This window comes from Erigeron canadensis, chromosome 6 (assembly GCF_010389155.1).
Source record: "Erigeron canadensis isolate Cc75 chromosome 6, C_canadensis_v1, whole genome shotgun sequence".
Classification (NCBI taxonomy): Eukaryota; Viridiplantae; Streptophyta; class Magnoliopsida; order Asterales; family Asteraceae; genus Erigeron; species Erigeron canadensis.
The window spans coordinates 881,267-908,637 of record NC_057766.1 but is presented as its reverse complement, the minus strand read 5'-3'; the positions used below and the strand labels follow the sequence as shown (position 1 = coordinate 908,637).

At 34.0% G+C, this 27,371-nt stretch overlaps 2 protein-coding genes across 3 annotated transcripts; one reads left to right on the top strand and one right to left on the bottom strand.

The window, feature by feature from the left end:
• Nucleotides 1-1,689: 1,689 nt before the first annotated feature.
• LOC122606027 (U-box domain-containing protein 15-like) lies at nucleotides 1,690-3,909 on the top strand. Its single transcript, XM_043778996.1, has 4 exons — nucleotides 1,690-1,988; nucleotides 2,083-2,199; nucleotides 2,289-2,717; nucleotides 2,839-3,909. Exons 1-4 carry the CDS (start codon nucleotides 1,695-1,697, stop codon nucleotides 3,901-3,903), a joined length of 1,905 nt encoding a protein of 634 aa, XP_043634931.1. The 5' UTR covers nucleotides 1,690-1,694; the 3' UTR covers nucleotides 3,904-3,909.
• Nucleotides 3,910-4,369: 460 nt separating this feature from the next.
• Nucleotides 4,370-15,299, bottom strand: LOC122605873. 2 transcript variants are annotated; one of them, XM_043778833.1, is made up of 10 exons: nucleotides 15,078-15,299; nucleotides 12,679-12,848; nucleotides 11,994-12,098; nucleotides 11,792-11,848; nucleotides 10,910-10,990; nucleotides 10,177-10,211; nucleotides 9,626-9,715; nucleotides 9,381-9,531; nucleotides 5,528-5,732; nucleotides 4,370-4,633 (listed from the first exon to the last, which is right to left on the bottom strand). In XM_043778833.1, exons 1-9 carry the CDS (start codon nucleotides 15,256-15,258, stop codon nucleotides 5,622-5,624), a joined length of 981 nt encoding a protein of 326 aa, XP_043634768.1. In that variant the 5' UTR covers nucleotides 15,259-15,299; the 3' UTR covers nucleotides 4,370-4,633; nucleotides 5,528-5,621. The 2 variants fall into 2 exon arrangements, with proteins under 2 accessions (XP_043634768.1, XP_043634769.1); XM_043778834.1 differs by having other exon boundaries at nucleotides 11,994-12,100; nucleotides 12,684-12,848.
• Nucleotides 15,300-27,371: the final 12,072 nt, after the last annotated feature.

Here is a 27,371-nt window from a genome sequence, read left to right as displayed (position 1 = left end):
TCTTTTGTAAACATTTGATGATCGTGCTCCTTATGCATTTTTGAACGGTCATGGACTTATATTTGATTGAATTGTATGGATTATCAATCCTTTTAATGCATCTAGATTGTCTCTACTTAATTTTCATGTCATGTTGTGCTTTTCTTGTGATATCTCATATTTCCGCCTTATTGGGGTGTTACAGAATTAATTTACACTTTAAACCCTTATCTTCTAAAATATAACTATCACCATTGTATCAACTTACACGGTTAGACCACTCGACACCAATTGTCGATGTCATCGATCACCACCTGTCACCAACACCACTAAATCACCGACGCTGTCACCGCCGTCGCATTGCGCAGGTACAATGCTAGTACCTATTAATATGGAATTAACACATCGATAATTATCAAAATTTATTACTATAATAAAGCACTTAGACATTTTTAGGTTTTAACAATATATGATACAATCAAATAAAGCTGTTTTTTTAAGTTTCAAACAAAATGTATGTTAACCTACATACAGGATAATAGTATATACAGAATTATAACTTTTTTTTAATTAATAAATCAGTTAAAATTTGTAACTTTTTTCCAATTTAAAATTTATATATTCTTGTAACAACTTTTTATTAATTAGTCAAATAAAGCGTCTATTACCAAAATTATCAAGAATGGTAATTCACTCGTAACAATTATACCACTTATAATATTTTGTTTAGTGTAAACAGGTAAACATAAGCTTTTTTTTCTCAGTTTATTATGGGTTTATTCTTTTTAACATGATCTAATAAAGATATCTTAGTAATTCTTTCTAACCATTTCATTTCTCTTTCCAATCATTTCTCCAACCAGTATGATTTGGATTAATGGTAAACATGTTGGCCTCTCAAAACAGGGATCATGGATTCGATCTTTATTCCATGCAAAAGTTGGAGGACCTTTATTAAGGTATAAAATGGAAGCAACCTTTCTACTTAGATAGAGTTGAGGTTTGCCTACATCTTAACCTCCGCACACACCGTCAAAGTAATGAGGCTCAAAACCCACGAAAAATAACACTGACCAGTTTCTTTTTTCTTTCTTTTTTCTTATTTTTTTCTTTAATTTAATTTATATATAATATTAATATAATATAATTGAGTTGTGTAATACTTTTAAGATATTAAGCTTTAGAAAACATAACATCTCGCTAAGACAGTAGGGAACCTTGGTGGAGTGGTTAATAAATGTATTCGGTATATCTAATAAACCGTAACATAATCTGGGAACATATTCGGTATATTAGGCATTACCATTATGTGTTTTATGTGATGAATGAATTATTAGCTTCTACTTTCATGTAAAATTATGAATTTTATCAATGAATGTAGTAATTAACAGTTATATATGTATAGAATATAGATGTGTGAGATGTGAATAATTGGCTCATTTTAAAATGTCATATATAAAACATGTGCCTATGTTATAGTTAGGTACACACGTAAAATGCAACTAACTTTTAAATAATAACCCCCCAAAAACGAGACCGCAAAATAATGTTTGATTAACATGATTACCTTTCCAAATGACTTCAATCAACCTAATTAGGCTTTTGTTTATCTTTGTTCTTCTTTGTCAAACATCATGATGAAATATTTAATTTTACACGATAAAACGGGCTTTTTCTTGGCTCATTTGAGGATTTAGATTACGACTTACATACAAATGGAAGAAGAAAACGTGTTGTCAAATTCAAGAGTTGTTAGAGATTTGGCAGAGGAATTGATTGGTATCATCGACGCTGCTAAAACGACGGGAGAGTTTAGATTGACACAGAAGAAAGAATGCCAAACGCTAGCGAGGCATTTAAGACATTGTTTGCCGTTGTTGGAAGAGCTTCGAGATCTTGATGCACATATTCCTGATTTTTGTATCTCATGCCTAAGAAAATTGAAAAAAGCTTTTATTCTCGCGAAAAAATTGTTAAAGACTTGTCATGCTGGAAGCAAACTTTATTTGGTTAGATGTCATCTCTTTTCGGCTAGTTTTATTTCTTAACTTTCAATTTGTAAACATAAATTCAAGAGTCATTTTTATGTTTTGAATCGATAAGGTATTGGAGGCAGAGGCAATGGTGACCAGATTCCATACAGTTTATGATAAAATGATTCAAGCAATGGATGGATTTCCATACAAAGAAATTGGAATTTCTGAAGAAGTTAATGAACAGGTAATAATACCAATATAAACAAGATATATATTTATATTGTATGTTGCAATTAAAATGATATAAATAACCTTGAATTATATTTGTTGTAGATAGAGTTGATGTGTATGCAACTGAAAAGAGCCCAACAGAGAACAGACAGTCAAGATATGGAGCTTACTAATGATATAATGGAAGTTTTGTATTTTGACACGGACCGAATTACAGAATGTGAAAGTATTAAAAAGCTAGCGAACAAGCTATCGTTAAATGCCCTTGACGAATTAAGAGTTGAAACTGGGGCTATAAGGAAACTTGTGAAAGAAAGAAGAGGACAAAATGCAGAAGGAACTCAAAAGATCATAGATCTGCTTGATAGATTTAAAAGGTTAGCAGGAATTGAGCAGGTCAATGTTCTTGATGATCCTGTTCCGTGCAACAGATCTTTGAAAAAATGTACTTCCATAGCCATCCCTTTTGAATTCTTGTGTCCAATTACACTAGAAATAATGAGGGATCCGGTGATTATCGCGACTGGTCAGGTGAGTTTATATGATCCATCTCTGATGCTACATCAGTTTGACTTTTTTGGGTCAACTAGTACTATTTTAGGCTTCAAAAGCCAATTTGTGCACTCTGTTGAATGTTCATTTTTCGTTGCAGAGCTATCAGAGGGAAAGCATACAACAATGGTTAGATTCTGGCCACCGAACCTGCCCCAAAACTGGACTACCTTTAACACACACCGCATTAGCACCAAACGTGGCACTGCACAACTTGATTTTACAATGGTGCAAGGACAACAACTACCAAATTCCTAAAAAGGAGCCACCCCCGCCACCTAAAAAAGCACCAAGCGAGAAAGTTTCAACCTTGATTCAAAACTTATCTTCTAACCAACTAGACGAACAACGAAAAGCTGTCACCAAGATTCGTGTGCTTTCACGAGAAAGTCCAGAAAACAGAACATTGATAGCAGAAAAAGGAGGGATTTCACCACTTGTACAACTCCTTTCATACCCAGATTCCAAAATTCAGGAACATGCAGTAACAGCCCTTTTAAATCTATCAATTGATGACGAAATCAAGAAACAAGTCTCTAACGAAGAACCAATTCCAGCTATTATAGAAATATTGCATAGTGGAACTATTGGGGCTAAAGAAAACTCAGCTGCAGCATTGTTTAGTTTATCAATACTTGATGAAAACAAAACTTTAATCGGGTCATCAAATGGGATCCCACCGTTGGTTGATTTATTAACAGAAGGAACGATTAGAGGCAAAAAAGATGCAGCCACAGCCTTGTTCAACTTAACACTTTCACCAGCAAATAAAGCTAAGGCTATAGAAGCTGGTGCCATCAAACCTTTACTAAAGATCCTTGAAGACGAGCGGTTAGATATGGTTGATGAGGCTCTCTCGGTTTTGCTACTACTTGCAGAACACTCGGATGGAAGGAAAGAACTTGGCCAACTTTCTTCCATTGAAACTTTGGTTAAGATTATTAGAGAAGGGACACCGAAGAATAAAGAATGTGCAGCAGCCGTCCTTCTTAAGCTTTGTACGAATAACAATAACCACTTGGTGGTTGCACTTCAGTATGGTGTATATGAGCATGTGGCAGATGTTTCCAGGAATGGAACTACAAGAGGAAAAAAGAAGGCAACTGCTCTTTTGCAGCTTATGAGTAAAAGTGGACAGATTCCTAGCTACAACAGTGTAAGTTGACATCGTCACTGTTTCAAGTTATCTTAGGTGTGAAGCAACGCATCGAAGTTCATTTTTCATCTTATAGATTAGTTTTGTGGATTTTATGTAGATTAGACGAGGTCCTGGATGGTCTGCTATATATGAATGTATATACCCTGAAAAAGTTTTGTAGCTTAAACAAGTAAGAAATCAATATTGTTATTCTAGCACAATATGCTTAAGCAAAGAACCTATTGTAATGGTACTAAATAACTTGTCAGAACCAAATGGCCTTTTTTCCTAATAGTATTCGAGATGGCCAATTAATCACTTCAGTCCTGGAAAAAGACCTTGAAACTAACATAACCTTCAGGTTTGTTATTAAACTACAAAAAAATCAGAGTCACAGTCACCAACTCACCATATATCTTGGTGTAATTTATCATGAGTTTTGAGTTAACTTTAATTTATCTTTGGCTAGAAACATTTACTTGGCACTGGGTAGTTCATTTCTGAAAGATATTACTAAAATATTTGCAGTCGAACTAACTTCGAATTAAAGTTACTATGAAAAATCAAGACTAATATGAAGACATTAAGTTAGGCTCGATACGCAAAAAGTTTTAACATGTTACAAACCATGTACCTTAACAATAATATACAGCTAAGCTCATTGCAAAAGATTTATTGATATGCAATCCGCAAGTTGGAGCAAAAGAACTCTCCCAAGAGCCTGCTAGCAAACACCCACTCTTCCATATAAAAGGACCTGGAGATGAAAATATACAAACAAGTAACAAAATAACAGTTGAGATTTATGCAGGAGACTGGTGTACTGAACCAGAACTAGAAATTTGAGTGGGTACCAATAATTTGACATTATAGGACCAAAACAAAACTTATACTTTTGGTTTGTTCTTTCAGGGAAATTTATTCGGTGGGGCGGAACACGAATTAAAATTTCAAAAAAATGTAAGCGAAAACCTATACGATTCTGGTTTAACTGTGAACCTAATCCAGACTCGGGTCATTTAGAACTTGAAAAGTAATTGTTTCTAGAAAAAAGGCCAGTCATGGTTCTGGAGCAAACAGAAAACCAGATCAAATATATGTAGGTTCCATTCTGATTCAGTGTTTCTGGTTTGTTGGTACTTGTACACCCTAAATTTTTGATTACTAATTAGGTCCAAGTCATTTATTTAAAAGACATTTCATTAAAAAGGCAAAAAGGAACCTGGTAAGAAACTTAAAAAAGTACCCGACTGTGAAACAGTTTTTTCCACAAATAAAATCGAATACCAAACCAAGTATGCTGGTTCAACTTCAGTTTTATGTTTCTGTACCGAATATAGCACCATTCCTATCTTGAAAGCTACAAGTTCTGATAGAGGAACTATTGGAATTTTGTATTCAAACTTGCAGCAAGTTCCAACTATTCAACACACACAAATTTAAATAAAGAGATCTTTAGGATTTTCAAAGGCATCCCAAAATGAAGAGTATTGTTAATTCCCGGTGTTGAAAAGGTGGTATCTGTTATCATGTAGAAAACCTTGTAGCCTAGCTTATGATGACAATGGGGCCACAATGATAAAAACATTCTCCTTAACTACAGTTTAATAAAAAGAATCTTAATGTTCAAAACTGAAGCAATATTTGGTACCTCAAAAATGTGAATCTGCTGGGGGAACTTGAGTTGAAAAATAGTGAAGGAGGATCGACAAGTATGAAGTTTAACAAGGAACTTAGTCTCTCAGCTACTCCTCATCATTCCCAGGAAGAATTAATTGAAGATCTTCATTGTCTCTGTAAACTTGCACCAATGCAGCAGCTTTATATGCAAACACCCCTACCATTGCTGGTGTAAGCTGCAAACAACATCCATAACAAGTATATCAGAGAAAAACAGATCATATTTTTAGCAAATAAGTAGAATGAGTAGGGCAACAATAGTAATAGATAGCAACAAACGTACACTTGAATTCTATTTTGGTTACTAAACTTGAGATAATTACTAACTTGGGTAAATATCACCAAAATGGTAACATGGTCGTTCTCTGTTGGATGATACTAATAAAGATAAGTCTGACATCGAAATAAGAAATGTAGGAGACCTGTTTGCTACTGTTGCAAGGTGTCCAAATGGGAATACTTAAGTACCATTTTTTATTGGTTACCATGATTCAAAAAATATGTACATGTTCTTTGTTGGGTTTGTGAAGGCCTTACGAGCCTGCTGGCTGTGTTTATTGATTAGGAAGCCCAAATTGGTTTCCTTGTTCAACAAGCAAGAAACCCTAGCTGTCCTCCTATATATACCATTCATATGTAATTGTAATTTCAATGGTTCAGAGCATCAATAAAATAACCTAGTTGCAGCCGGTGGACTAGGCCCCATTGGTGCCGAACCACGTTAAATCTCGTGTGTCGTTTATCTATTTTCTGGTTGTTATCTTCTTGTTTAATTGCTTCCGCTGTGCTAAGGCTAAGGGCAGTTCCTAACAAGTGGTATCAGAGCTAAGGCTCGTGTGATCTGTCTCTGGGCTGTTTGATCGCGTTTAACGTGGCTGCTGAATACGCGTTTAAGGGTTCTGTTCTGCCCTTTGTTCGTTGTCTTTGCTGCTGCTTTACAGCAGCAGTATTGTCTATTGCCGCCACCAACAACTTATATTCGAATCTGTTCAGCCGTCGCTTGCTGCTGCCAGCGATTAGGGTTTTTTTACTCTTGTTCGCGCCTTGTTGCTGCTGTTATTTGCAGCTGATAACAGCTGATGTTGCTGCTGTTATTTGCAGCTGATAACAGCTGATGTTGCTGCTGTTGGCCGTCTTCTTCCTGATTCGATCTTTTCTGGTCTGGTTTGCAGCTGTTTTGCTGCAGTTCCGCCGCTGTTTCACCACTGTTAACCGCCTGCCGCCGCTGTTGTTGCAGCTGTCTTTGCTGTTGTCAGTTGCCGCCACTTGGAACTCTATTAGGGTTCCTGCTTTTTGGGATTGTTTGGTGTTGTTGATTAATTGGAAGATGATAAAGCACTCTTTCAGTTTTTTTTTCTTGTTCGAGAGGTATTAGGTACTGTTCTTAGTTACCACCGTGACATTCTTGTTCGTCATTCATCAGAGGTTGAGGTACTGTCTCTGTTCAGTTTATTGGTTGAGTTGTATCTCAGGTTATTCTGATTCACGATTAGGGTGTGGTTTTTTTGCGGGTGGTTGTTACTAAGTTTGTTGTTGTAATATTACCTTGATCGATTAGAAAAGAAAAGAAGATAAGTACCATCGTTTGAAGTTGGTCAATTGAAACAAGGTATTAGGTTGATTAGGGTAAAGCCTTTGTTCGACCGGGTATATACATGTGCTTTGGATTGGATTGGAATTCTGTTGGATGTGGTACCGTTTATGAAGAAAATAGAACTAGCTCGTTTGGAGTGCTTTGAGTTATAAGTATTCCTGTTCCAGGTTGCTAGCATCGACACGAGTGGAAAAAGTTAGTCAAGTCATGGAACTAACGCTTGTTTTCACTACAACTGTTATTGATCGTTTGCTGTTAACTGGTCTGGAACTGTGGATGTTATTCCTTGTTCAGTTTTGATCAGTGGTTTGATTTTTGAGTGGATCTTTGTACTGGTATTGGGTGAAGCTTTTCGCCAGTTGAATACGAGTGGAGGTTCGTCTCATGAAGTCTGGTTTAGCATGGGTTGGAATAGCAGGGACAGTGGGAGTTGTGCGTAGTTGACTTGTGGGGTTGCATGAGGTGCTCGGGATTTTAGAGTCGTCCGAGGTTGATAAAATTCTGCTTATGAGAATGTTTCTGGGTTGATGCATTGGGACTCATTAGAAGGCAGTGAAGACTCTTGTTACAGATTTTGGTTTGCTTCATTTAATGTTACCAACTCTAGTGAAGCACTCATCTGTTGTTTAGACTTTTGGAGTGTGCAGATTACTGCACTACCGGAAGAATTGAACCAACTTTCGGAGAAAAGTCTTGGCTCGCAGATTCGAGAGTTATACGAGTCTGGTGTGCGGTAGAGGGCTCTGGGACTTTCAGGTAATCTGTTCGAGCGTATTCAGAGGTTTGAACTTGGACAGATTTTGTAACAGTGGGAACACGAGGAGTGCGTTGACATATGTTGAAATCGACGTTGAGTTCAAAAGACCAGGTTTCCGAATGAAATCTCTCCTGTGATGCTACCGCTGGTGGAGAGTGTTGTTATTCCTCTGGAGTCTCTGGAGCCGGTATATGAAATCAGTAGGAGCCGGTTGAGATTGAGGATGAGTCATTGGTGGACTTTTCCATGACTGAGTTAGTTATGTCTGACTGTATTAGAGCGGTTTACAGCTTCAATGGGCCTTTCAGGTGACTAATGAAAAGGGCCGCTGCAAGTAGGTATACACTTGGGATGCATGGATTGAAGTTTGGTTTGTTCTTGAGAGCTGGACCTGTGAAGACTTCTGTTTCTATCTGTTTTTATTGAAATCTTAGCATGTTCATGGAGAACTTAAGACTTGGGAAACTTCTGTTTTGAAGTTTTAGTTTGTTTATGGAACTGAAGGCTTGAGGATTTCGGTTATCTGAAGATTACTGGAGTTACTGGATGATGGGGATATTGTTTGCTTGCATGGCGGGCTGAAATTTATCGCAAGGCCTTCAAGTGGGAGATTGGTGGGTTTGTGAAGGCCTTACGGGCCTGCTGGCTGTGTTTATTGATTAGGAAGCCCAAATTGGTTTCCTTGTTCAACAAGCAAGAAACCCTAGTTGTCCTCCTATATATACCATTCATATGTAATTGTAATTTCAATGGTTCAGGGCATCAATAAAATAACCTAGTTGCAGCTGGTGGACTAGGCCCCCCATTGGGGCGGGGGGCCGAACCACGTTAAATCTCGTGTGTCGTTTATCTATTTTCTGGTTGTTATCTTCTTGTTTAATTGTTTCCGTTGTGCTAAGGCTAAGGGCAGTTCCTAACATTCTTCTCTAACTACTGGGGTAGATCAACTGAGGCAACTTAATGTTAAAAAAGCCCTTACAAATACAGAAAATATCATAACAAACAGGGAAGATGGTGGACGTGCATGTCACGCTAGGTATGTTTGTGTGTACCTCGAAAAAACTTTAAAAAATATAATAAAAAGAAAAATGTTAAATCCTCTGACAAGAGTGTGATGTTAGTGAATATCCAGTCTAATTGCGCTACCCCCAATAAAACATATGATTTGGAGAAGCAAGATGATGTGTTAGACAACAGTCAAAAATCTCAATATTTAGTACAGATCGGATCAGGGTAGGACACTTTCATGTCCATTTTTTCTAACTTTCTTTTAGTTGAATAAATTTACTAGATATATTTTTAACAATAATCTAACTCATTTAGTCCATTTAATCCGATTCCTACTCGGATAATTCTATTATATGACATCTATGAAATTAAACATAACCTAGATCGGCCCCTTCGAAAGTAAATGGGTCAAAAACGCCACGTGTACTGTAATGAGGCTAAAAGCTAAAGAGTTTAGAATTATACCTGAAAGTAATCATTTGCAAAATGTTGAGAGAGACCCCACAAACCATATATGGCAGCTGGGATTACAAGGCGTGGAGATGACAGAGCCATGCTACAACCCTTCACCACTTTCTCAAAAGTATCCTCCAAGTCATCGCTCCTTATTCCAATTCTAATTTTATATGAACATAGGTATATCTGTTAAAGTAATGAATGAATATTATATAAAAAGAGAACCATACGAGTCAAGTACTCAAGTAGCATACCTCTTTATCTTTCTTTGCCTGAATATTTGTGGTACTGCTTCCCTTGAAAGGTTGTCCACATACCGGTACAAAAGTTGAAGGTACAAGCAACTGCGGGCAATAATGGTCCACACGAGCATTAACTTTGGGAAACTAACTTCATTCCGTCTTGATTATTTTGTTATTTTGGCCCAAACCCAAATTCCCTCGTCCGGGGCTCTGTGTTCAACTTTCTCTTCATTTTGACGATTTTTTTCATTTATTTATTTATTACTGATATAAACTGCTCAAAACAGTGATTTATGTTAACCACATGCGTATCTTAAGTAGATTTTAATAAAACTTTATGCATAATTTTTGGTCAAACATGCAAAAATAGCTATGTCTTTTGTAATGGACCCATTTAATGCTAGAAATTAACTCAAATGCATATTGGTTTTCCTCTAATAGCGTGTGCTTTCCTTTCATATGTATGTGTACAGTGTACCCTCCTATGTTATAAATGAATGACCTATTGCTACTAGATCTGATTAAATACAATATTAGACGCAATTAGATCACTATAAACCAACCTGAAAAGAACGCCTGTTGCATAACTCACAGCAGCCTAAAAAAAGGAAGATGGTACATAAGTTCAACCATAAGCTATCACATTTTGATCTCATAAGCCGATCAAATGTATATTAGAAGCAGAACAAAATAAGGTTTTTGGTTCAGTAACTTGTGTGCAACGTCAACTTCCTCATAAATGATATTGTAGGATATGGAGCCAAAAGACTTCAGTTGATTAGCTTATGATAAATGACTTGGCAGTCATTTAGTCTTATCCCCTCTGTCAAATTAATTAATGTTCTGTATTACAAGAAGAATTAAAGAAAGATAAAAGAGGTGGCAATTTAACACTTTTACCAAAGGATTAATTTGGATTGTGTTGTACTAAAACCGGTCAGAGGATGAAAGTTGTCCGAAGTATTCAACAGCATAAAAACCTCCGAATCATAGTCTTTGTAATCATCTTTATAGTACATTATCTTTGGTAACCCAATCCAACCCAACGACCGACAACTTAAAATTACTCATTTCAATCTGACTCATTTCGACTTTGGTCGCCAGCCCAGCCCATTTTGCCACCTCAATCACCAATTTGACAGCTGACGCAGTGATCTATGCAAATTGGTGAGCCACATAGATAATATGTTTTATTTTCCATTTATTATTATTATTGTCTGCGGATATGAATATTGGTGCTAAAAGGCATCTATGTGAAAAACAGAAATGCCCGAAATTATACCTCTACTTGAATACCTGGGTTGAGAATGCTATTAAACAATATCCACTGCATGCACTTCCAATTACAATTGTTAGATAGAATAGTTCCCTCTTTACCTGCAAGGTAAGAAATACGTAGCAAGTAAGATCTTCTATGTTAGAAGACCTAGCTGTATTGAATGAGCCGGAGAAAGATATCCAACAGAGAATTTCAATTCAACAGCCTATCATCAATGATGATCTATAATTATATAAAAGAATATAGCTTCGCCGAGACAGCTTAACTATTTTATCCAACATCTCTATCTAATATCTATTTAGAGGAAATGAATGTTCAGGTCTCTCTTTAACATATAATTACATCATGATGAGCAGAGTTGGCAATTTCGCCCCTTTACTTATGAATGGGTAGAGTTGGGTTATGGTTAATCCCTAAAGAAGTAAAGGGTCAAATTAACAACTTAGCAAAATGAAAATAAGGGTCAAATGGATTGAACAGGTTGGAAATTACCAATCATGTAAATGTAATGCTTACAGCCTCCTAAATCATTTTATCTAGAACGGTAGTTGTAATAATAAAGTGTTATACTTATATTTAAGGCATTTGCTAAAAATGTTAACAGGTATTTAAACCTGTTATGGACTTAACGGCTCATTATCTGCCCCACCAATTCCCACTTTTAATGATGAGTAAAGCAACTAGAATTAAACTACTAGATAATCAGTTGTAGGAGACTATGCATACACAGAAAGTTTGTGATAGGATTCGCAATTGTGATGTATAGTGCAGACCACATTTTTTTGTTATGCTACTGCATAAAAAATGCATACCCAGGTTAAAAAAATATGGCATTGCTACTGTGCTCTTATTTGACAATATTGAACTAAGAACCTTATTCGGATCAAAGAAATTCATACCGCTTCATATTGAAGTAGGTTCAGTCTGGTCCTTTTTTGGCTGTCATCACGTAGTTCCTGTTATCACAATAGCCAGGTTATAACAATAGTTATGCGTCACTTTTCTTATAGTTTTGAAAAGATGATAGCATCTGAGGTGGAACCAGGATGTATTGATCAGATAGATATCTCATAAAGTCGTAAAGATGAAAAACAGTTATACCTTAGCTCGCAACTTCTTGTTTATTGGTGCTGTATTTTCCCCTAATAGCCACTCATTTGTTGGCGTCAATTTCAAGAAACCACCCGCACTTTCTTCAGTAAATGGCTACAGTAATAGTGTATTATTATTAAAAAGAAATAAACTTGGAGACCGATGCCTCATATTGACAAAGCATGTAATGACACATGCCACAAATGGAAAACCGACACCATATGCCAAATTTTAACCAACAACTTAAGTATATATATTAGATGTAGCAATTTAGACCGATTTAGTTATGAATGGTCGTTATGTGTTATGTTTTCTTATCTAAATCTAACAATTCAAAATGGGTTAAGCCAAAGAATTTAACTTACGGAAAATAATGCAAATGCTTTGGAAGTCCTACTACGTTTCTCCGAATGTATAAAAACCTAGTAAAGTACCTTATCATAGTCTTAAAGATAGTAAGATAATTTGAAATCATACCCTTTTTGATCATATTTGACACATTAATTGTCTACAAAGTTTTTTAAAAAAAAAACTCAATGAAAGAAAGTGTTTGTAGGTGGGCCCCACTCATTTTCACCCATACACATATTGACCCATTACAAGAGCCGACCATTGGCAACGTCTAACATCTGTCTACATGCTACAATACATTAAACTTCACACGTAGAAAATTAAATGGGCATGTAAGCATTACCTCATCCAGTTGAGTAGCATCATTTCTTAAGTCATTTTCAATTTCAATATTGTCAATTTTTATTGCATTCTTCATCCAAAGTTTATCAGACACTTTTGCTATAAAATCTCCATTCAGCTCTCTCTCCTTTAAAAAAGTAAGCAGAACATCATCCTCTTCGATAATAAAATCTGCAGACAATTTCAGGAAAATTCTTTGGTTTACATCATTATGCCATTTCCATACTGCGAAAGTTCGAGACGATAAATGTTGAGTGCATACTTGGATATACGTTAAGCTGGATTATTGCAACTTGAATTTGCAAATGATAGACTTTGAGTGTTGAATAGAAGTGATTATAATTCTGACTTTCCAGATTCTTATAGCCAAAATAAACAGATATGGAGAAGTTGCCAATTTGGAATAACATTGTTCTAAGAAAAGTAACTAACAGACGACATGTAAATTTACCAACCTATTCTAATTCTAATTCTGATTATTCCAGTTGCAATAGTTAGTGTTGAAACACAAGTCCAAACACTCACTCAGAAGCAAATGTTTAATTCCAATTTTCAACACAGTAAAATATACAAAATTGCAAACATGTTTTTTCCTTCTTAACTTTAAAGCTTGCAGATATAATTTTACATGTGAGCTAAGTAGACACCTTTTTTTGTGCAATGTAAACTTCTATGATTTTCAGGCAAGCCATTGGAAAAAAAACAACGAACAAAAGCAATTCATTGTAGTCTTGGTTTGAAATTTAAACAAAATGTACCGATAGCTTTATAAACATAGAACACCTAATATTGCCAGCAGGTTCATTTCGTGTTTTAAAGTTCTATATTGAAAAACCAATACACTTGTGAAAGTGGATGTTTAGCACAAAAGGCAAAACCAATATGCCATGAGGTACCCAACGGCAGTAGAACTTCATGGTGCCGAACAAAGTATGACACATTCAAGCTAGTAAGTAAATCAAAATAAGAACCCATGTATTAGAACTGAAACAAAACGAGTTTAACCTCTGAGCTGGTATAGAAAGAAGAAGCTTGACTCTAACTTCAATACATCAAAAATTTTAATCCTAAACACAGCATAAATTAACTTGCCCCAAATCCATGTGATCCACACAAGGTTTCGCATGTTGCACACATGCAGATTGAAAGTATTAATTAAAGCACATCACAATCCAAACTAGCTTATGGGACAATAGTTTATTGTCCCATAAACTAACTTGTTGACATCTACAGCCTTGTTCCATAGTATGATAGTCTACAACTGCCAAGTCTACCTAGATGGATAAGTTAGCCTTAGAGCAATCTGTATGGACTTTCTGAAGGAGAAGCAGAAATAAAACAATAGAAACAGAGATTTGCATTATTTTAGGCTCATGTGGCTTGATAAGTTGCAAATTTGTAAAATCTTAATGAACCTTAGCCCGTCAAGACATTCAGGCTGGGCATACTAATCTATCCTATTATAGTGGGTGCATTTTGACCGAGTAGAAGCAGCAGACCCAAGCAATCTTAGGTTCGATTGACCAAGTGAAGGCTGCATACCTGCTGTATGGTTACTTGGACATATGTTTACTAGTAACCTCTCATAGCAGTGTTATATTCTGTAGTTTAATATGTATTGAATGATGACGGTGAGATAAATGGGTCCCAAAAATTGGTGGGTGACCATTAGGACCAAAAAGTAAAGGATTGAGTAGGAGGTGTGTGATGATGGTGTGGCTGTGTGAAGGTGTGTGAAGAGACCCTCCATACCAAATGCTCTTGAAGAATTACGACCGAAATTCATCCAATTGAGAACATAGCAACTGCGGGGGACAAATTGCAAATTTCAAAGGTACCAGGCTGTGAAACTGGAAGTACAGAGCCCGTGTATTGCCCACCAAAAGGGCCCTGCTTGGCTGACCGGATTCCATAGTTTGAGTAAAGGGAACATATAATAGGAATTTCACCTAATTTTCAAAATTCCCACATTGACATTGTATTCCATTTTTAGTACAAAATACGAATGAGAATTTACTTTAATCACACCCTGCTACCTTAGGTGGGAGATTTTGCTATTTACGCAGAATTGACGTTTCGTGTTTGTGTGTGTGTGTGAAAAAAAGCACCTTTTTTATTATATAAGTAGGAAGGTATCTGCTTATTTTTTCTAGCAGCAACAAAAGATTTAAATAAACAATCCCATACACCCCATAATATATTCACAACATAAGAGTTTCTAAGAAAAGACATACATAAAATACAAGTAAAATGCATGTGTCTGTGTGACAATTAATTTAACATCCAACTCCCTGAAACTAAAACCAACAAACGAACATAACAAAACATACACACACAATATATATATATACATATATATATAATATAGTTAGAGAAAGATGAAAACTTTAATTTAATTACCTCCAGCAGAAACTGTAAATAATCGTCCTTTCCGAATTGAAGTGGAAATTTGACCACCCCTGAAACCAAACCCAGAACAAGAAATGGGACCCACGTGAAGAAGATGATGGTGGTTTGCAGTGGATAACTTGAAATTGGGGGAGATAGTGAGAGAGTGAAGAGGGAGAGGAGAAGAAGCCATTGGCACACAAACTAAGATATGATGTTCTAGATAATTTTTAAAGACTTTATTTTTCATGAAAAAGAATTTACACAAATGTTTTTTTTATATTTTAAAAAAAAAAATTTGAAGACATTCTCCAAAACATCAGACACCTCAGAAAATTTAGAAGATAGTTATTTTTTAAAAAAAAAAGTTACACAGATAAATGGCTTAACACCTTTAATTTTGATGTGACAATGCCGGGTTTGAATTCTGGTAATGCCCTAAATAGTTTGCTCTTCCAAATGTAGATTCCATTTAACACATTTTCATGTGGCAAGATTTAAACCCATGACTCCTATGAAGAAACCAGAAAGTGGAAAACTTCCTAACCACTAGGCTATCACCCCAAGATAGTTATCTAGCTGGATAATCTCAATAGCAAACTGAATAAATATCCCTAAAAAACGTTATCGACGAAATTGAAGACACATTAATTGAACGGTTTACGAATAACGAAAATTTTCCGACAACAACAAGCCAAAGTAGAGAATTATTGAAAACATAGACAAATTTGGCAATCAAAATGGGTCCTAACCATTAATAGTTACCAAGATATGGTTCATAAATATTTATCCAGATGTCGTAAAAGTTCCAAATGGATACCTTTATTTAATTACTAATATATCCTTTATCTAAAGGTAATTGATTTAAATGGTGGTAGTGTAATTATTTAAGAGTTAAGCATAAATGTTGTAAATTAAGTTCATTAAAGTATTTCAAGTAGATATTATAGACATTCCAAGTGGAAATCTTTAAAATAGTGAATAAAAAAGAATGAACATTTTAGGGTTTTCAACAACTTAGTTGGGAAAAAAATAGAGGGAATTAATATAGATAGATAGATCATTAGATAGATAGATAGATGATATAAACATTAACAAAACGACAACGTAGTAGTAAACTTGATTAGTAGTTTGGGAAATTGAAGCCTTGATAATGATTTCTAAGTGATCCGTAATTCTGGGATTGCTCAAACGAGAAATATGAATAGAAGATTGAATGTTGATATACCCGAGAACTACAAGACAGTTTTGAACGAAGGTGTTAGTATGTGATATGAAGATATTACTTTGATTTTTCCATGAAAGGTGTTGACAAATATATAATCTTATTCTCAAACTATGACATTCAAAGTAGTAGCTAATTGTATGATTAGCTTATTTCAGGTATATAAGCTGCTTATGAAGTGGTTAAAGGTTTATGACACAAATCATATATTTTCTGTATCTTTGATTTACTCTCATTCTAGCTTTTTGATCATTTTTAATTTTTAGGGTCACAATTGAGATTGTAATAGAACATTCAACAATTTAGTTGACTGATCCAAACCTGAATAGTAGTGATGGATTATTGAAAGTTTTTTATTGATAACTCAATCAATCTAAATTGATTGATTTTTTCTGAATGATGATTGAATTAATTAAAGTTAATTCGTTAAGGATAAGCAATATAATGGTCAAATAGATATTGAAAAGATGGTTTTTTTTTTTTTTTGGGGGGGGGGGGGGGGGTGATATATCATTTATTAACGGTAATGATCAAACAAATATGAGATACACCGATCAATATAACTTACTCCAAAAGATTATACCAACCATACAACTCGTAAAGACGTGTGTGTGCAACTTAATGCGAATCAAACACTAGGAAAATGTCAAAACCTCTTAAAAAAAGTTAAAAATATATATCCAAAAATCAATAAAGATAGGCAAAAAAAAAATCATAAAAAATTTGAACACGTTCAACCCTAATTTTTGTAAGGGAATGGCAAATGATAATAATAATAAATTTAAAGTAAAGATATGATAAAACCAACCCATTGATCGAAGCCCAAATCCACCCACCTTACGACCTTATCCACGCATACTAACCCTAATCAGTACTAATTCATTCACTTTTATATAGTATAACTATATATATATATATATATATATATACATATTAAGATCCCCCCCCCCCTTATCGCCTCCATCCACCAGTAAAAAAAAAAAGGGTAAAAAACGGAGAGAAAGAGAAGGATAACGAATATTCCCGCCAAAACGTACACCACCACCATAAACCTCCACCCACACTACAACTCTTATGATGATATCTTTATCGCTTCCTGAAATTGTGCAAAATTTGCGAGAAGCAGTGGTAATTCGGGAGGAGAAACTCTCACTGAAATTACTAGTTGATTTAAGCAATATTGTTAAAAAGGGTCGGAAGCTTTCCTTTGTTGAACCCTACTTGGATATAACCAGCTTTATTCCAATTGGTTTTGTTCCTAGGCTGGAATTTGAGAAAATTGCATCAAGTATTGGGCACAACAAAAGTTTTGTGGTTGAAAATGTTAAGAAATATTTAAAATCCCAAGGAGGAATGATTCAAGGGCTTGATGAAATTAATGATCTTTTGGATGTTGAAGAAGGAGAAGTAGCCGTCGAGAATGATGAAAATCCATATGATGTGGTCTGATTCGTAGAGGATTGGGGAAAACTCAACCTAGTTAAGTACTATAAAGCCACACACTTGCTTATATTGTGGAGAATTATCCCCTTTTTTAATCTATGCCCATGAAAAAGGACATTGAATGGTTTCGGAATTTGATCGAGTCCCTACGGGCAATGGTGGCAGAAGCAGAAATAGAGGGAGGCGGGGCCGGGGGCGGAGGCGAGGCGAGGAGAGGGGCAAAAGCAGAAAGCAAAGGCGAAAGGAAAATCAAAGGCAGGATGTGATAAGTCATAATTTGGTATATATTAAATGGTCCAAAAATAATTATATAGATTAAATTTTTATTAGAAGAGACCTACTTTAATATATGTTTTATTCGTGTAACAATAGTAACAGTAATAAGTTTTATTCGTGTGACATTAAATCAATCATCCTTTTAAATTATCATAGTATTTCATTTAAATAATAGATAACAATAGTAACAGTAATAAAAATAAGTTTTATTCGTGTGACATTTTCGTAAACAACAAAAAATATTTGTAATTGATTATCATTTTATAGATTTAGATATAAATGTGATTTAGTACAATATTAATAAAACTATATAAGTAATAATAATTATAGTAAATAAGTAAATTAATTTAAAAAAGGTAAATGATTTATGCAAATCAATTTAAGGGCCACATTTCATTTTTGTTTTTGATTTAATGATTATAATTTTTTTTAAAATGATTTTAGGAGGTTGTTTTATTATTATTGGGAGATGGCATGGAACAAATGATCAAGTGATGAAAGAATAAATTATATGGATGTTGAATGTGATCATTTAAGTCAAGGTAGCCTTAACATTGTGCAGAACACAAAGTCACGTACTAATTGAAGACTTTGGTGTTGATTTTCTTTTATGTTGGCCGTCAGCCCAATTCCTTAGCTTTCTTTTATTATGGATCGAACAAGACAAGGAGGCCCATCTTAATTTTAGAATCAATGTTTTTGCGGCTAGTCACTTCACGTGAGGACCAAGATAAAAAAAGGCTGTATATATTCTTTTTAGTCGTGGGGGGATATATGGCATTATAGTCGACAACACATATCCCTTGCGGCAGGATTAATTTTGGAGGGATATCAATAATATATTCGATAGCACCATTAATTGTGTGGGGATTCAAGTTCGACAATTCATATTGTCGACACATTATTTCGATGCGGGTGGACGAACCGGAGAGGAATGAACGAATGGAGAAATCAACTCTTAGGGATTTGAAGATGACAATGTTCGGCTAAGGTTTTTGCAATCTCTCTCGATGAACAATTGTTAGTTAATTTTATTTGATGAACTTTACATTTAGTCACTTAAACATTGTTCGTTTTAGATTATAATTCATATGACTGATTGAGTATTTATTCACTATTATTTGATTTGGATTTTCGTAAGACAACTTATTGCGAGTTAATAATTTGTGTCGAGTCCACCTAGTTTAGGGATTAAGACATGTCATATAATTAATATAGGTTGTACTTATAACTGTTCTTGTCAAGTAATAAAATTATGTATATGTAAATTAGAATAAATACTTGGTAAAGTTTCTTAAGTAAATTAATCCGACTTTTGGGATTCGGGAGGGATGCACTTTTTTTTATTATTGTTTACAAGTTCTCTTTTTAATTTTGTTTTGTTTAATTAAATTAAGTCTAGTAATTTAGTTAATTAAAATTAGTTTTTCTTTTTATTTTCAAAACCAAACGAAAATTGTAAAAACTTGACTATAACCACAGACGCTCCTCGTGGGAACGATATTCACTTACCTTATCTAGTATAAGGTATTTAGGTTTATTTTTGATTGATTCTTCGACGTCGATCAGGATGTCAAAGCCTAAGCCAAAGTCAGCCGATAGCGGAAACACTAGCAGCAAAGGAACAAAAATAGGAAATTCCAGATAGGGAAATGATGTGATACGATCAAGACTATTATTATTATAAATTTTTTTCCTTTTTTGGTATCACATGATACCAAATAGTTTTTTTTATGTTTGAATCAATTCCGGCGACGATGTCTTTGTTCAAAAGGAACTCATAGCTAATGATAATAATAATAAATTTAAAGTAAAGATATGATAAAACCAACCCATTGATCGAAGCCCAAATCCACCCACCTTACGGCCTTATCCACGCATAATAACCCTAATCAGTACTGATTCATTCACTTTTATATGATATAACTATATATATACACACACATATTAAGATCCCCCCTGATATGTCGTATTTTAGACCCATTTTCCACAATGAATATAGTTGTTTTAGCATGGTTTATAAGTCGTTTTTGTATACATTTGGTGCGTTTATGGTATTTGTTAGTGTTTCAGGCTACTGACAGGTGTTTAAGCGTAAATCTGGAGAAAACGACATTATTGAGGTGAAATAAGTGCTAACGGATGATTCCTGGAGTGTTTGGATGAAGATAGCAGAAAGTCAACAAAAGTCAAAGCTGAAAAATGTGGAGTTGCCCCGCAACTGGAAAACAGAGGAGAATCGTTGCCCCGCAACTTATGTAGTTGCCCCGCAACACCTTCAGCTTTAAATGATTGGACTTCAACAAGTCAACGTGAAGCTAGACCTAGTTGCCCCGCAACTTGGTAGTTGCCCCGCAACTTGGTCCGAATCTGGGCAAATTTTTTGGAAACATATAAATAGCTTGCTTAATCATTCCAAAACCCTATCTCATACTTTCCAGCCGTTTTTAAGACCTTTTGAGGAGACTTTTGATCAGATTTATCATCCTTGAAGATCGATATTACGATTGGATTATTCTCGTTATTTCCGTTGAATTCTTTGTATTCGGTAACGATGAATTCTCTCTATTTGATTTGTTATTTCATATTTAATATGAGTGACTAATCGCCTTTTCATCCATCTTGATGGAGTGAGACATTATGTAGGGATTGCACAATATTTATTAATTCAAGTGATTTGATTTAACGTTTTGTCGTGATCTTAATTTATTAATTCTTTGTTATTCAATTATTGATTGCGGATAATTTGTATTGATTGCTTAGTGACGACTAGGATTTGGGTATAAGTTATTTTGATTTCTTGGTTAGAAGCAATTGGTTCTATGACGGGTACGGTAGAGGGTAATCAATATTTGATAAGAGTTAACGGGTTGACGGTTTGGTACAATCGATAGGCAAAATTGTTATCTGAAATGATCAAAACCATTGTTAAACTAGGGAAGTTATAAAAAGGCGTCTCGGGGTACCGGTCTTAATAATGAAACTAGTTTATACAAGAGAGTCGAATAAGTTTTAACTTGACGGGTACGGGGTTGGCGATTAATTTGAGTCTCGGTCGTTTAATCACTAAATTGAATTTGAACTTCATCAAATGTGCAATCTTAACATTTTGTCGAGCGAAATCAAGATGGGTGACTTTTAAATTATTGTTTTCAACAACAAACTTCTCTTTCGATTAATCCTTTGGGATTACTAACTTTTCAAACTAATCGCTCGCAACGTGGCAACTCGGCCACAAAACCCCCATTTTTACTTGAATCATTTAACGTTTTACAATTGCTTATTTAAGTCCTTGCGAACGATTTCGGCTTACCAGTTTTAACTATACTGCATGCGATCAGGTACACTGCATGCGATCAGGTACACTGCCTGTGAGTGTGTAGTAGTCAGTATTTTCGGTAAATCGTGTTTATAAATTTAAAGCTAGATTTCGCACATCACCCCCTTATCGCCTCCATCGACCAGTAAAAAAAACGGAAAGAAGAAGAAAGAGAAGGATAGCGAATATTCCCGTCAAAATGTACACCACCACCACCATAAACCTCCACCCACACCACAACTCTTATGATGATGTCTTCATCGCTTCCTGAAATTGTGCAAAATTTGCGAGAACCAATGGTAATTCGGGAGGGGAAACTCTCACCGAAATTACTAGATGATTTAAGAAATATTGTTAAAAAGGTTCGGAAGTTGTCCTTTGTTGAACCCTACTTGGATATAACCAGCTTTATTCCAATTGGCTTTGTTCCTAGGGTGGGATTTGAGAAGATTACATCAAACATTGGGCATAACAAAAGTTTTGTGGTTTCAAATGTTATGAAATATTTATAATCCCAAGAAAGAATGATTCAAAGGCTTGATGAAATTAATGATCTTTTGGATGTTGAAGAAGGAGAAGTAGCCGTCGAGAATGATGAAAATCAGAATGATGTGGTCCGATTCGTAAAGGATGGGGGAAAACTCAACCTAGTTAAGTTACTACAAAGCCACACACTTATAGTGGAGAATTATCCCTTTTTTTATTCCATGCCCATGAAAAAGGATATTGAATGGTTTCGGAATTTGATCGAGTCCCTATGGGAAATGGTGGCAGAAGCAGAAGTAGAGGGAGGCGGGGCCGGGGGCGCAGGCGGAGGCGAGGCGAGGGGCAAAAGCAGAAAGCAAAGGCGAAAGGAAAATCAAAGGCAGGATGCCAAAGCCTAAGCCAAAGTCAGCCGATGGCGGAAGCAGTAGCAGCAAAGGAAAGAAGAAATAGGAAAGTCCAGATAGGGAAATGATGTTATACGATCAAGACTATTATGATCAATATTATTATTTTATTTTATTTTTTGGTATCAGATGGTACCAAATAGCTCGTTTTTTTATGTTTGAATCAATTCTGGCGATAATGTCTTTTGTTCAAAAGGAATTCATGGTACGTGTTTTGTGCATCCCTACATGAAAACACTATTACTTTGTTTTAATTGTTATGTTTAGTGTTGGTCTACTTTTTGCTTCAACTCTCTTTGAGGTCTCATTCTCACTTTGTCAAATATGTCATGTTATTTCCCGGGTTTTTTTTTTATAATAATGTTATACCACATGATGTTCTATGTAATCTACCCTTTAGCTTTTCCTTATGTTTCAAGATATCCTGGGTTTATCTTATTACATTACAAGTATTATATATGAAACTTTGACCAAAGATAGTCCACTAGGTGGCAATATTCCACCTTTTTGTTGAACTGCGGTTATGTATTACACAAAGTGATCCAGTAAGTTCAATTCCTTGGATTATATAGTTACAACTAAGCCAAGCTACAATATGTAAACTTGTCATATGTGTAGAAGTGGCTAAACATAAACTCATTTAATACTTTCACTTCCTTTTCATGCTTGCTAGAATTGGCATACTAAGAATGGATTTGTTAGTTTTACTCTAGTATGAATGCTAATTTTTTATTTTTTTTTAACCTTTGTTTATAAATATGTTTGTTCTGCCTACATTGCCTTATGATGCTATAATGTCTTTTAAGTTATAAAGGTGTTTATATTTGTAAGGTGGAGAAGAAAATGATGATAAGGATGATTTGTAGTGGATAGCTTGAAATTCGGGAAGATAGTAAGAGAGTGAGACGGAGAGGAGAAAAACCATTAGCACATAAACCAATATGATGTTTAAGATATTTTCAAGACTTTATTAATATATATATTAAAAAGGATGGTGCGGAAAGCAGCATGGTTGGATCAGTGGTAAACACCCTTGCCTTTGGAGACAGAGGTCATGGGTTCGATCTTCATCCCATGCAAAGGTTGGAGGGCCTTTTTCTACCATTTAGGTAGAAACTGAAAGCAACCTCTTTACTTAGGTAGAGGTAAGGTCTGCCTACATCTTAACCTCCCCCATACACCGTCGAGGTATTGGGGCTCAAAACCCGCGGAAGGCGGCAGTGAGCAGTTACTTACTTACTTACTTTTCTAAAAAGGAAGGTGCGGATTTGCGTGCAAAGATTAGTGAACTTTTTATTCTTTTTATTTTCACCACAATACTTTAACTCTTTACACTTTTATACATTTTTATTTTCTTTCATTTTCACAACAAATTTTCTATTTTTTTTAGTTTCACCACAATATTTTAACTATTTACACTTTTAGCACTAAACTTCTATACGTTTCGATTTTCTTTTATTTTCGCCACAATTTTCTTATTCTTTTTATTTTCACCACAATACGTTAGCTCTTTTCACATTTAGCACTAAACTTTATACTTTTTAATTTTCTTTCTTTTAATTTTTACCACAACACTTTTAACTGTTTACACTTTTAGTACTTAACTTTTATAATTTTTTTATTTTCTTTTATATTCACCATAAACTTTATTCTCTGTTTATTTTCACTACAATACTTGAACTCTTTACACTTTTGACACTGAACTTTTATAATTTTTGATTTTATTATACTTTTACCACAAACTTTTTATTCATCTTATTTTCATCACAATACTTTAACTCTTTTTAATTTTAGCACTAAAATTTATACTTTTTGGTTTTTTTATTTTTTATTTTACCACACCTCTTACACTTTTAACACTAAACCTTCATACATTTTTATATCTTTTATTTTCACCACTACGTTTTAGCATTTTACACTTTTAACACTAAATTATTATGCAAACTACTTTCACTTTCACACAAAAAATTTACTGTTCGTTTTTTAACAGTCGCGTGCAAAGAATAGTAACCTTTTTATTCTTTTAATTTTATTACAACATTTTAACCCCTTACACTTTTAGCACCAAACTTTTATACTTTTTGATTTTTCTTTATTTTCACAACAACATTTTAGCCTCTAACCCTTTTAGCACTAAACTTTTATGCGAACTATCTTCATTTTTAAACAAAATATTTATTGTTTATTTTTTAACTGGCAAATGTCAATTTTTGTTTTATTCCTAATCATTTAAATAATACATGTTTTCTTCAAAAAGTTTGTGGTATATTAACCTCGATCCATGAACTCACACCAATTTGTAACGCATTATCTTATCGTTATCGAAATGTCGTAACTAATATACTTATTTCTATACATTTTGTTATTTCTATCAAAAACTTATTTTAATATATTTGAATAATTTTTTCTATTAAATCGTAACAAATATAATGTCTCCCGGGGCAACACCCGGGTGATATATCTCGTTTTACTGAAAAAGAATTTACACAAATATTTTTTTTTAATTTAAATAATTTATATTTGTGACTTAAAGTTTTGTTTAATTTTTTTTTATATATCTTTTCTAATTTTTATATTTGTAAAAATATATTGTAATACAATGGTTAATACCTAATTTCTTATATTTTGTCCTCCTATTATTTTGTCTACCTGATTAATTGTTTAATGGTAATGGTCTTATTTCTTTCCCAAACTATATTACTTGTATATGTATGTATGTGTGATTTGTTACAATTATGAAGTTTATTAGATTAGTTTTACGCTGATCAATAAGCCATTAATTATTTGCAATGCTGAATAATTATATATATATATATATAACAATTTCAATTTAAACTACTATAGTAGCGGCTCGGTTGGCTTGTAATCGGTAGTCGGCTTGTAGTTTGGCAACAGTAATTCTTTTTCCAATCAAAGATTGACAGCTTACTAATACCATTCTCGCCCAACTTTTTAAATTTTCTTTTACTTTTTGTTCCTTCAAACTTATTTTTCAAACTTATTTTTAGATTTTTTAAACAAAAAACTTCCAATTATCAACAACCAAAAATTGATTACATCCATTCTTCAACAACAATATAATCAAGATATAAAAAGCTTAGATTACATCGACATTATCATCATCCTGATTCCTGGGAATATTTTAGTAACTTGAGCAACTTTGACAAAAAAAAAATGGAACAAAAAAAAAACGCCCATCCATCAATTTTCGGCAGTTGTCTCGGAAATCCGCAAACGCCATTCACCACCAAGGTTAATTACAAAAATTTACAGGACCTTTTAAAACTGATTATAATATCTATAATACTAACAAATAACAATACACACTAAAGTACAATCTAAATCTAAATATCAAAGAATTATACATTACACATATCATAAACGTCGGTGTCGTCGGTCGTCGATGATGGGGGTGGTGTCAGCGCTTGATAGTATCCAACAATAATCTTTATTATATATACACACATATACTCAAATCTGGTAAAGTGAGAACAACCTCAGCTGCGATGGCGCATCTTCCATGACCCAGCACCGCATTGTGACAGAATTTAGCAACTGTGTAAAAAAGGGTGAATACACAAGCTAGAAAAGTATCTGGAGGTGTAGAACTGTAGATGAAAAATTAAGAATTGATTATATTAGATTTTAATAAGATCGGATCGAGAACACATAATAAAAAATGAGAGATGGCCTACAAATATGAAAATGTTATGACAGAAACAAAAAATAAATGTCTTGTAAAATAATGACCCTCTTAGTGTTTGTTTCAATGTTACCATTTGTTAAAAAAAATGGAATACGTTTAGTATATATGTTTACAAATTAATACAAAAATAAGATAACTTAGCTAATGTGAATAAATAAATTTTATTGTAAAACAAAATTAATAGTATAATAAACCTTTAAAAAAAAATCACATAAATCTGTCATTTTTGACACATCTTCCTATAAATAACTTAATTATACTTAGCTAAACAACTACATCCCCTATGTTATGTTGTAGGTAACTTTTATATAATGTTACGTATTTGAGTTTCTGTTTTTAAGTGCGCACAAAACTCACGAAAAATACACAAAGACTACCCCGGGCATCGTCGGGGTATCTTAAGTAGTTAAAAAAATATATACAAGTTAAATGAAATAATATACAACCATTTGAAATTTTACAATACTCAATCATGAAACTTCAAATCTAAAAGAAATTTCAATTAACTGTTACCCTTTTATCTTTGGTCCATTAACGTTTGCTTTATATATTCTTTCGTAATTGAATAATTGAGTTTTTGGGTATGTACTATATCTAAATGACTTAATTTCACTATTTTGAATTTGTGGTCATAGTCGATTTACTGAATTAAACTATGAGAAAGCAGAGTTGCACGACTACTCCATGGTTGAATTTTACAAAGATAATCCTCCTAAATAATCCTTCCGAGTACTTATAGTTCTTCAAACTTACAACTAATATAGCTAATGAGTTGAACCTATGAGCCTATGACCAACAAGCTATAGAGAAGATCAGAAGATACGATAGTTAATGTTCTATAACATTTACAATTTACTTTAATAGTATAGTATAATAATAAAATCTTTCTAGATGGGCATGGATTCGAATTGAATGCAGGTTTTTCTTAGTCTTCAAAACAAAGATTTTTTGCACTCGACGTGTCATAAATATGACTAATTCAGATATGGTTACATGAGATTCAATTATTTCAAGAATATTTTATACATGAAAATTGATCTTGTGATATCAAAATGAAAGAGAAGATATTTTTGTGAGTCATCTATCGTGGTTACCTATATCATAAGAATACATTTTTTTTTATTAGAAATAATTATTTAAGGAAGGAGGAATCTCGCAGGAAGAGTGTAATTGTGGGGTATATTCTGACGTTATTATAGTATCTCGATGAATCAACACATAATCCAATACACATTCACACACATATAAAGAATGTAATTTATAAAGGGATTTTACTTCTTTTTTAAAAAACAAAGCTATATTATTACTAAACTAACTAAAATAATCTTATTAATCTTTCATGTCTTCCGGCAGATTAATCATCAAATATTTGAAATAGGCAATTTTTATTTCGATGGAGCTCTCTAATACGGACCCGATTAAAACAACGTATTTTAGCAATTTAGTC

Bases quoted from the DNA above. Each gene is read 5' to 3' on its own strand.
- LOC122606027 (XM_043778996.1), top strand. From the start codon at position 1,695: ATGGAAGAAGAAAACGTGTTGTCAAATTCAAGAGTTGTTAGAGATTTG. The intron at 1,989-2,082 runs GTTAGATGTCAT...TGAATCGATAAG, and splicing joins CTGGAAGCAAACTTTATTTG to GTATTGGAGGCAGAGGCAAT. The intron at 2,200-2,288 runs GTAATAATACCA...TATTTGTTGTAG, and splicing joins CTGAAGAAGTTAATGAACAG to ATAGAGTTGATGTGTATGCA.
- LOC122605873 (XM_043778833.1), bottom strand. From the start codon at position 15,258: ATGGCTTCTTCTCCTCTCCCTCTTCACTCTCTCACTATCTCCCCCAAT. The intron at 10,991-11,791 runs GTATGAATTTCT...CTTACCTTGCAG, and splicing joins ACCTACTTCAATATGAAGCG to GTAAAGAGGGAACTATTCTA. The intron at 9,532-9,625 runs GTATGCTACTTG...ATATAAAATTAG, and splicing joins AGGCAAAGAAAGATAAAGAG to AATTGGAATAAGGAGCGATG.